Source organism: Anneissia japonica, unplaced genomic scaffold (assembly GCF_011630105.1).
Source record: "Anneissia japonica isolate Jap-2015-1 unplaced genomic scaffold, ASM1163010v1 scaffold673_len1821605_cov196, whole genome shotgun sequence".
Classification (NCBI taxonomy): Eukaryota; Metazoa; Echinodermata; class Crinoidea; order Comatulida; family Comatulidae; genus Anneissia; species Anneissia japonica.
The window spans coordinates 1,080,652-1,091,709 of record NW_022717449.1 but is presented as its reverse complement, the minus strand read 5'-3'; the positions used below and the strand labels follow the sequence as shown (position 1 = coordinate 1,091,709).

The window sequence follows — 11,058 nt, the reverse complement described above, 5'->3', positions numbered from 1 at the left end:
TATAACTTTTGTATTTTTATAAAATCTGAGTTGATTGTCTATAACAACACCAAGATAGTTCTGTTCTGAGGTATATAGTTTCTTGAAATTTAGTATCTTTAACATAAGAGGTTCTACGGTAGTGTTTCCCTTATTTGCGAAAATCAAATACCATTTCGTTCGTTCTTCGTTCACTCATTTGTCCATCAAACAATTGCAAAACAAATCAACAACAATTGCAACAAAGCGAATATAGCCTATCTATAATGATACATACCGTAGGCCTATATATTAGCTCAATAAAATTCAATGATAAATACAGTTAACAGTAATATATGTGGAAAATATATGATGCAAAAAGTTTTGCATCATATATTTTCCACATAATGTAGGAGGCCCTCGTATCTTAAAAAATTGTTTACTCTTCTAATCAGTGGTGGCATTGTGATTTCTATAACGGTAGGGCAACGCCCCGACAAGCAGGGCAAGAGTTCTATTTTGGCTCAGGGGGTTTTCCCCTCCTAAATGAGAATTGGCAATGCCATGTCAAAACTTCCAGGTTTTATTAAATGATCACGCATAGATTTTCCAAAATACGCGGTTTAAAAAAGTTACATGACTTTGTGCGAAACCGTCTTATTTGGGGAGAGGGACACAGTTAACACAATTTACTTAGCATCTTAATTGTTGGCTTATTTAATCCTATTAATGTTATTATTATTATTATTATTATTATTATTATTATTATTATTATTATTATTATTATTATTAATATTATTATTAATATTATTATTATTATTACTATTATTGTTATTATTATTTATCATTATTATTATTGTTATTATTATTATTATCATTATTATTAAAGTTGTTCTTATGAATTATAGTACAGTATTAGATAACAGTTAAAACAATTTACTTTGCATCTTAATTGTACGTTTATTTAACCCTATTAATGTAATTATTATTATTATTATTATTATTATTATTATTATTATTATTATCATCATCATCACCATTATTATTATTATTATTATTAATTATTTTTATTATTATTATTGTCATTATGAATTACAGTATTCTTATAGACACTGAAAGGTCCACTGATTAATCTCAGATAAGAAAGTATAATACATACTCCAAGTATTGAAACCACGCCATCGTGTTGGGATTCAATATTTCGACATTAATTATGTCATCATCAGGAATATAGACACTATTATTGTAAGTAGGCCAGAAGGATTTGTTTTGTGTATCGTATCCTGGGCACATAAGGATAACAGTTGTTTTTCAACTTAGTTGTTAACTCCGTTAAACAAGAAATAAATCAAATAAATTATTTCTTTACTAGTATTATTATTATTATTATTATTATTATTATTATTATTATTATTATTATTATTATTATTATTATTATTATTATTATTATTATTATCATTATCATCATCATCACCATTATTATCATTATTATTATTAATTATTATTATTATTATTATTATTATTATTATTATTATTATTATTGTCATTATGAATTACAGTTCTTATAGACACTAATATTGTAAGTAGGCCAGAAGGATTTTATGTTTTGTGTATCGTATCCTGGGCACATAAGGATAACAGTTGTTTTTCAACTTAATTGTTAACTCTGTTAAACAAGAAATAAATCAATAAATTATTTCTTTACTCATGTCCAAGATTTAGAATTTTAGGTAGACTTTTTTTTTAAAGCTTCTCTTTAAAATGAATCACAGAAAGTAATAATTATTAATGTAGTTGCTCACTGCTACTGTTGCTTCATCACCACTAGGTCCTACTGTGAAAAAATGCTCCAATGGAAACACGATTCAAAACATTTTACTATTACTAAGCCTGTACACTGTGGAAAAACTTTTTTTGATTTATTTTCTGGATTGTCGCAACCGTCGCAACATTCGTTTGCAATCCAATTAAAATTTGGCCGAATTTGGTCGACTATCTGGCAACTAACTCTTGTTCGCGGAATCGCGCCTTCCCATAATCCATTCTTTTCTTCGCTTGGGTTCATCTCTGCAGAATTACATAATTTGGTAGCAGTATAAAGAAGTAGTTATTTGCCTATATAATTTAGCTCAAACAAGTGAAGAAGACAGAATACACCATGTCTGAAGACGAAGGGTAAGATTAAGATATTTTTTATTGATAATTTCCGAATACCATATGATCGTTGATATTATTGGGTAGCCTATTTCTGAAGAACATCGTCATCATGGCGTTGCAGCTTGGCCTGCTGTTGTAGTTTATACCACGCGATAAGCCTCTAGCCCATTTCAGATTCAGATTTATTTGATCCTTGCGGAAACTCATTTAAGGCAACAATCGCAATACAATGAAATACAAAAATACAAAGAAATAAAACCATTTAAAAAACATAGTTTAACTTGTACTTGCATCTACCTACCTAGTCGTTATGCCTATCTATTACGTGAATTTAATTGGAATTATTTATCTTGTAATTTATAATACTTTAAGAATAAGAGTGTCACGTGTGTCAGTTGTTGCAACATGCGCGAGAAACAAAAGAATTGCCAACCAGCTTGGGCTAGAGTAGAGTGGGCTTAGTTAGGCTAGCTAGGAGGGAGTAGGCCCATATCGGCCGTTACCTTTAGCGGCCGCCCTCCAGAACGGCCGCCAATGCGTGTATATGTATGGAACGCCGATGACGCATTCACAATTAATAATACAATACGCTCGCTAAATACAAAGCTTTCGAGTCATCTAGGCCCAGTCAACTCGGCCTGGCAGGTTAACTCGGCCATCTTTTTCATTTTATATATAGGCCTACACACTATATAAAACTACTATTGAAAAAAATAAATAAGTCACATTAAGAAATGTAAACATCATAAAAATATAATAAAACCATTGCTTCAATCAAACCTTTCGATAGATTGAAGTACTTCTCCAATAAAGTGTGGTATTCGTTTCTTATTATTATAATTATATAAAGCTAGTTTGGATTTTATCTATTATATCATAATTTATATATAGGCCATATATATTTAAATATGCATACATATATATAATTTATATAACAATAGGTTGAAAATTGGTTTCCTCCACTGAAGTATTTCTAAAGTTCATACATATGATTTTCATTTCCTAATTATATATACTCAAATATGTACACGATTCATGCCATCGATTCAATCGTTTGTTGCTCAGTAAAAAGCAACAATACTAATATTGTTTCATTATTGATTATATAGGCCATATATATATTATATCATGATTTATATATAGGCCACATATATTTAAATATGTATACATATATAATTTATATAAGAATAGGTTGAAAATTGGTTACCTCCACTAGATCTGTCTCTTATACACATCTAGATGTGTATAAGAGACACACTAAAGTGTTTCTAAAGTTCATACATATGATATTCGTTTCTTAATTATTTATACTCAAATATGTACACGATTCATGCTATCGATTCAATCGTTTGTTACTCAATAAAAAGCAACAATACTAGAGTACTGTAGTAGGGTTAAAAGTTAACGTTACCACGGAGACGTTAATTGATATCTTTTGTCTTATCTGATGAAGCAAGCATGTTCATTGTCTAGCCAGAGTGAGTTGATAACTCCCTACTCCAGTAGTCGTGTAACGAAAACATTTTGTTTGAAATCGTGTATGAGAAAACATTTACTGAAAAAATAGAATAGGTCCTATGTCAGTTTACAAAACAAGACCTTATTATGTTCTTGAAAGAAAGTATGGCGAAATACTTTATTATTAAGATTGCTTGTTTTACGAAGTAGTTTTAATAGCATAATTTTTAGTAAAGAAGTGTTTATTTTATCCTGCAAAATATTCTAAGTTAAAACTTTTATTGCTTAGAAGAAATTTAATTTAACTATAGCTGTAACTTATCAAGAAACTTGATTTGTATCTTAGAATAAAGTATATAATTAATTCTGCATTATAATTATATATGTACGAATAAACAAGCGTACCTATTGCAAGACGATTATACGTTCTAGAAAGGTGATTGATTGGTTACCGTATTTAAATAATCAATTAATAATTAAATCTAGGCATGAATGGAAATACATTGCTTTAAATTGGTATCAATTTGCCAGTACTAAGTTGCCTTGTAATAATTAAACGAAACGTTCTCACAAGTAGGGTCCAGTGATACTCTTGGGAGAATAAAGAAAGTTTTGTAAGCCGCCAATTCAAGGATGTTATCGGAGACGAAGTCTTTGTACGCCGCCAATTCAGGAATGTCATCGGAGACAAGGAAAGAATGTCAAATCATGGACCTATTATTAATAAGATCTTATTAATAGGTCCATAGTCAAATGCAGAAAATAGCCGACTGGCTTGAACTCTGTACATGGAAACTGTACGAACATGTGCGATGGTTCAGGAATGTAGTTGTTACCCGAGTTGTTCGCCTATACAGACCGTATAATGTAGGGTCTGTGGCCATGGCCTATACGATGTGTTGTTTTCTTGTCTCTTAATTATTTTACATAAGCTTAATACAGACATTGATTATGATCATTAACCTCTGTTGTGTGTTATAACCGTATTATTGCTCGTTAAACCAGGTTAAACTTTTAATCAGTTGGTGAATTCGCATTAGGTTATTCATCAATCGGCAGACACTGCACACTCGTTCTGCACGAATGGGCATGTTTTGCTCTATCTAAATACAAGCGTAACCACGGAAACGTGTATTTCTATTGTTATCTTCTCTATGAAGGGCGTTTACAGTTAAAGTTCTGGATTTTAGGGCGATGTATTTCATGCTTCAAATCAATCATTCCATCATTTAAGAACGTATAGGAATAGACATAATATACAACGAAACATAAAGCATCAAATACTGTAAACTCTAATAATATTACGAAAAATATAATAAAAATCCACTGTTTTTTTTGTTTTGTTTTTTTTTATTCTAAAATAATACACAGAATCATTGAAAAAAGCAATGCCGGTCGGCAGACTGTCAGCGTCGGTCATTTAAGAACGTATAGGAATAGACATAATATACAACGAAACATAATGCATCAAATACTGTAAACTTTAATAATAATAATACGAAAAATATAATAAAAATTCACTGTTTTTTTTTCTAAAATAATACACAGAATCATTGAAAAAAGCAATGCCAGTCGGCAATTTCGAGTGCCGGACGGAGCATACTTATATACTTTCTGCTTCAAAATCAATAAATCATTTAAGAACGTGTTATAGGCCTAGACATAATATACAACGAAACATAAAGCATGAAATACTGTAAGCTTTAATATTATATTACGAAAAATATAATTTGGCAGTATATTAATATTATTAACATTCTTCTTTTCTCTTCTTCAATATATGCATCGACACTGTAATATGAAAATAATAAAATCCGTTGGTTTGATTATCAACATAAAAATTTGTTTGTTTCAAATAGATAAAACAAAATATATTATGAATCTTAAAACATTTATTAACTTACACAAACCTAATAAAATCCAATGTTTTGTTCGAAAACTCGTCGCAGTATTAATTCCATTGAATTGCTTAAAACGACATTAATTAATTTGCAGTAAAATACCTGATAATACAACACGATTATTAACATATGATTGCATATATAATGTACATTTGTTTGTTTTAAATAGATAAAACGAAATAGCCATCTAAATAATTAATTATTAACTTATACGGGACTTACACAAAACCTAATAAAATCCACTGTTGTTTTGGCAAACTAATGGCAGCATAATAATGCCCGGATTTCCTTAAAACCACATTAATCATTTGGCAACATAAAAAGACCTAAAAATAAAACACAAAATAATGGATACTGTAGCAGCAATAGCTTTGCGCCTACTTAGTGTTCCATACAAATATATCTCGGCCGAACTACACTGTACTGCATTGTGAATGCGTCATCGGCGTTCCATACATAAACACGCATTGGCGGCCGTTCTGGAGGGCGGCCGCTATAGGTAGCAGCCGATATGGGCCTAATTCGCTAGGAGCACACAAAAGGATTATCCTTCAGATATAGTTTTACATTAATTTATTGAAAAACACGTTGATATGAGTAATCTACTGTTTAAATGACAAAAATTGTTTAATATTTACCAAGTTATGCTAAATTTAATAAAATAAATTTTTTCCAGCTTTACGTAATTATGCATGTTGGCCTGTCTTAAATTTGTTACCATATATGCATGCACCACACGTACAGCCTAGCTAAGCGTAGACACAATGTCGCCTCTGCCCATGTTCTGGTAGGCTACGCGATGACACATCACTCGTATCAAGGCCTAGACGTGGCTCAGACTTTGCCTAGCCTAGGGTATTTAAACACTCGTGGCACAGAGTCTTAGTAAATTACAAAAATGAAATACATGACTTTGATATTTTAATAATTTTTATATGTGAATTATTTATTTATTTTTTTTGGTATTTTATTAAAATTAGAAAAGTTCTAGGCATATCACCGCTGAGTATTTTCAAAGTAGGAATTCCATCTTCTGAATCGGAAGTTGTCGGAGAACATCGTCCGAGTGTTTGTTTTATTTAGTAATACCCAATTAGGGTCCAGGAAAAGGCCTCATGTGATCCCGTTTTTTTTCTTATATGATCACACCTATTTGGGATTATGACCAGCACCCTCACACAGATGTGCTTCTAGCTGCCTAGGCCCTAGTCCTAGGCTTATTTTAAGTAAAACTAGACTTACCTTGGCTCAATTTGGAAATGCAGCCCTTATTTTAGGGCCCTAGCTAGTACAGTAGGTAGTGGTTGCTTGATGCTTGATAAAGTAGTTTAATTTATTTATGATTTATAGTTGGAATCCAAGAGTTGCATATATTTGAATGCATCAGTATTCGCACAGGTTCAGTATTCAAGCACACAATCGTGATTATGTATTTATTAACACAACTACTCTTTCATGTTCAACAACTATGCTACTAAAATTGTTTCTAGATACAATAATATTTTGAAACAAAATTACTCAACAAATCAACAATCTAAAATCGAATTATCAATCAATTGTAAAGTATTTGTTGCAACCTAAAATATACACGTCCAAATTCTTGCGATGGAAACATTTCTTTGAGGATGTGAAATTGCAGAAGCCAGACACTGTTATTACTTGTTAAAATATTTTTCGTCTACAGAAAGGTGTATGTTGGTAATCTAAGCTTTGATACAACCGAAGGTCAGTTAACTGAGTTGTGTTAACGGGTGCCTGAGGCCCTAGTCTGAAGCCATCCGTATGAGAACTTGAGAAAGAACGTTTACGAATTCACGAAATGCCCAAACTAAATAATCTGTAATTGGTAACTGTAGTATCTTTGGCTATTTCAACTTGAACAGTATAGGCATTCTGTTGTATGCTGGCCCTAGTTATACAGAGTTATACAGAAGTCTGTTCTTTTTGATACACACTACTAAGCATCTTTTTTAGACCAGTGTCTTTTTTATAAATCTGAAGTCAGTAGACATTTATTGGATTGTTTCTGACCTAATAAAATAATTTAAGATTTCGACTTTCTCTCATAAGATTGCAATTTTAAAGTTCTCTTGGTTACGAATTGGTTGATAGAAATGGCTCTGCTGTACCCGATTGCACACATTTTGTTCTTGAATATTTTTTTGTAATGTTTGAAAGATAAGATTTATAATAGCCTTTATAAGGAATGTAAAAGATGATTTGAAAAATTGTATTTTTATAAAGTACTGATAAATATTTTATAATGCATACAAGTTTGAATCAATCTATTGACTCGCACAGTTCTTGCTGCAGGCATATAATTTCCTAAAGACCAGAATAGGTTGCATTTACCTTGTCTGATGCGGTGGAAAGAATGCCTTAAATATTTTGAGAATAATTTATGGCATTGTGTTGAATTATCAGAAAGTATAGATTTGAATCCGTACATTGATTTGATATGGAAGTAAAGTTAAGCAAGATTTCAAAACATGTGATTCTGTATGAAAGTTATCCAGCTGGAATCAACTGTAAGCCATAATTCTACGCATTTTAATCTTTGATGTCTAAAGTTGAGTTGCGTTTTTGAATCTTCATTATTATCTGTATTCCTCTCCCAGTACCATGCAACACTGCTTTGATATCGAGCAAGTAAATCAGATGATCAATACAGTTGAGGGCCTCCACAACTGTGTTTTTCCATAACTTGTTGAAACACCTAATCAATTCAGTTAACAACATTCAATAAAATCATGACAGTTTACAGTACAGTCCAATGAATATTTAGTTTAAATAAGGTTTCCATAATTTTTATAAAATTAAGTAGATACACCAGTTAAAAAAAAACCAATTAATATCTTGTCTTAACTAAGGAAGCACTTGACTCTATTGTCTTTTTAGTTAAAGTTGCTCGGTAACAAGGGTTGTCACATAGCGTTAATACTTCAGAAACATATTACTCCATATTTTTTAATTTTGCTCAATCACTGATACACTTAAAAACATGTCAAAATTGCACCAAATCATGTTCTCAATCAACTTGTGTATCCTTAATTTTAAACATTTCATAATTGTATCTCACTATTTAAATATACTTTATAAGTTCTGATTTGAATGCCACAATATTACTGTACTTGGCATATGTAAAATTTTTTGGTTGTTTCAACTACAATGCATTAAATTCATGATCATTTCCAATATCTAAAAATCATAGTCTACAATTAAGTTTAATACTAATGCTTCTCCCAAAAACTGTTGGATTCTGTTGCAGTTTTTGTAAACCACTTTCTCTTTAATGTCATTCTGAGAAGAAAATGAAAGGTCACCATGTTTACCGACCAATAACATTTAAACTGTATTTTCTTCAATTTTTATACCGATGTTTTCTTGTAGTACTCTATAAGGGCCGTTTTCCACTAGATAAATTTTATTCGCGCAAATCAGAAATTTTTTCCTACATGAATGCGCAGTTTAATTTTCAAGATTCTCAATTGCGTATGAGTAAAAATTGTAGGTTCGTGCGAATAAATTTTAGTGGAAACAGCCTTAATAGATTTCTTTAAAAAAACAATATTACAAATGTTTTCTTTATTTCTTAGGCGAAATCAGATCAACGTTCGAAGAATTTGGGCAGATCAGCGATGTAACAGTTGTCATGGACCGAGAGACAGGCCGTAGTCGTGGCTTTGGTTTTGTACAGTTTTATGATAAATCGGCCGCTATGGCAGCAATAAGTCGTAATGATATTGAACTTGGTAATAGGACGGTAAGTTCAATATGATGGGCTTGTTTACCTGGCAAACCATAACTTCAATAAAATTCTAAACAATTGTTGCATAATATTTTTCTGAAGCTTTCCAATTGATTATTTGCTATTATTACGTATCCTTAGGACCACATGATGTTAAATGAAAAATGTTTCGTATTGTGTACAGTAAAAACCGTGCAGCATGACTGTATATAATCTTTTAACTAGGCCCATGCCATACTCTAGTTTAGCAATAAAAAGCATGTACAGTACAGCCCACAATTACTGCAACGTTCCCACACGTGGTAACTTCGTTGTGGTTGGTGGTAGTAGGATCTCAAACTTGCCTAAGTCAACTGTGCCTAAGTTGAAAAATTTTAATTTGATCTTACTTTACATGCCAAATTGTTGTGTTTTCCATTAATTAACAATCTGTAATTTGAATTTTATTTAAGTCGAACAATATTTCAATGGCATTTTGGATTTGACTTAGGCAAGTTTAATTGTATTATATAATATATAAAATGATAAAACAAATACAATGTTCTGTTCAAAACCCGTCCCAATCTCAAACTCATTGAGCAGTTTACATCTGAGCACATGTTCTGCCTTCGTAAACAAACCGCATTACTGCAGTGTCTTGGTTAAGAAATTATTTGTCAAAATTAATACAAATCAAACACTGCGTTAAATACCTAGTTCTGATAAATCTAGATCATAAAATAATGACAACTTTTTTTTTTACTTTCAGTTAAGAGTGCAAACCGCAACAAAACCAGGTCAAGGTAAGCTTGTGAACTTCCCACATTTATAAGGGATTTAACTGAAATTAGCACGAGTTCTGGCTTGTGTTAAAGTAATTGAGGCAGTAATGTACCACTCTATTACAAACCCTGATATCATGAATTCATGATTTTACGAACGTAAAATAGAGACGATACCTAAACGTGTAAATTTGCGTATATAATAATAATTTGTACTCTTTGTTATGAACATATTATAATTTATGAAAATTTGAGTTACAGTAGAAACCCTTAATTATGAACCCTGATTTAACAAATTCCCGATTTTACGAATGTAAAATCAAGGTGATGACATCATACAAAAATTCCCTATATTTTGAGTGTTTCTTGTAATATTTGTTAATGCCTATTCTAAAAAGTGTTACTTGCATACAGAGGAAGATTACCCATGCAATTTTAGGGTGCAAAACTAGCGCTCGCCAATGCGAGTGAAATAAAAATTTGGCGAGTGATATTCCATCCCCACTCGCCCACATGGGCTAGTGAAAAAAAAAAAAAAATCCGCTCGAATTGTAACTGTTATTATCATGCTTACAACATACCATACTATACTGTGTAATTCTCAAGTGAAGGAGGCCCTCTTCAAATTTGGTGTTTATTCTGGCTTCACACATGTGTATGCGACAAATTTTACATCTCTTTTAATCATTGTTTTCAGCTTTAAAAGTCAACATAGTGATTGATTGTTTTATTGAATGATCAATAAATATAATAAACAAGTATCTATGGAAGTTGTGTTGGAGTGAAATCCACAATCTAGGTATTTAATAAGGTAGAAACGTCAGATTAAAAACAAATTTATCTGTCTGGGGCCTAGAGTGGGATCAAAATGCTTAGAAACTGTCTACTGTAGGCCAAGGCCCCCTCAGATTTAGCTATGTAGTCCTGTTGGCCTAGCCTAGGCCTAGTTTATGCCAGTGTAAGAAGTACCGGTGCAAATATATAATAATTTGGGTCAACACCGATCTTACGAATACCCACAATTACGAACGGCTCTGGCCCCGTGCCGTACGTAATTGAGGGGTTCTACTGTGGC

The 11,058-nt window shown here is 31.6% G+C and overlaps 1 protein-coding gene across 2 annotated transcripts in view; it reads left to right on the top strand.

Annotated features, from left to right (window-relative positions):
* Positions 1 to 1,981: 1,981 nt before the first annotated feature.
* LOC117110281 (glycine-rich RNA-binding, abscisic acid-inducible protein-like) overlaps positions 1,982 to 11,058 on the top strand; it is a 31,063-nt gene continuing 21,986 nt past the window's right edge. Inside the window, exons 1-3 of one of the 2 annotated variants that reach the window (XR_004445660.1) lie at positions 1,982 to 2,133; positions 9,071 to 9,237; positions 9,971 to 9,989. Coding sequence is in view for 1 of the 2 variants with exons in the window: in XM_033252930.1 (XP_033108821.1) it covers positions 2,117 to 2,133 (17 nt within the window). In the remaining variant the exon portion in view is untranslated. Of the gene's footprint in view, positions 2,134 to 9,070; positions 9,238 to 9,970; positions 9,990 to 11,058 lie in introns of those variants that run through there. The other variant, XM_033252930.1, reaches the window with a different exon arrangement.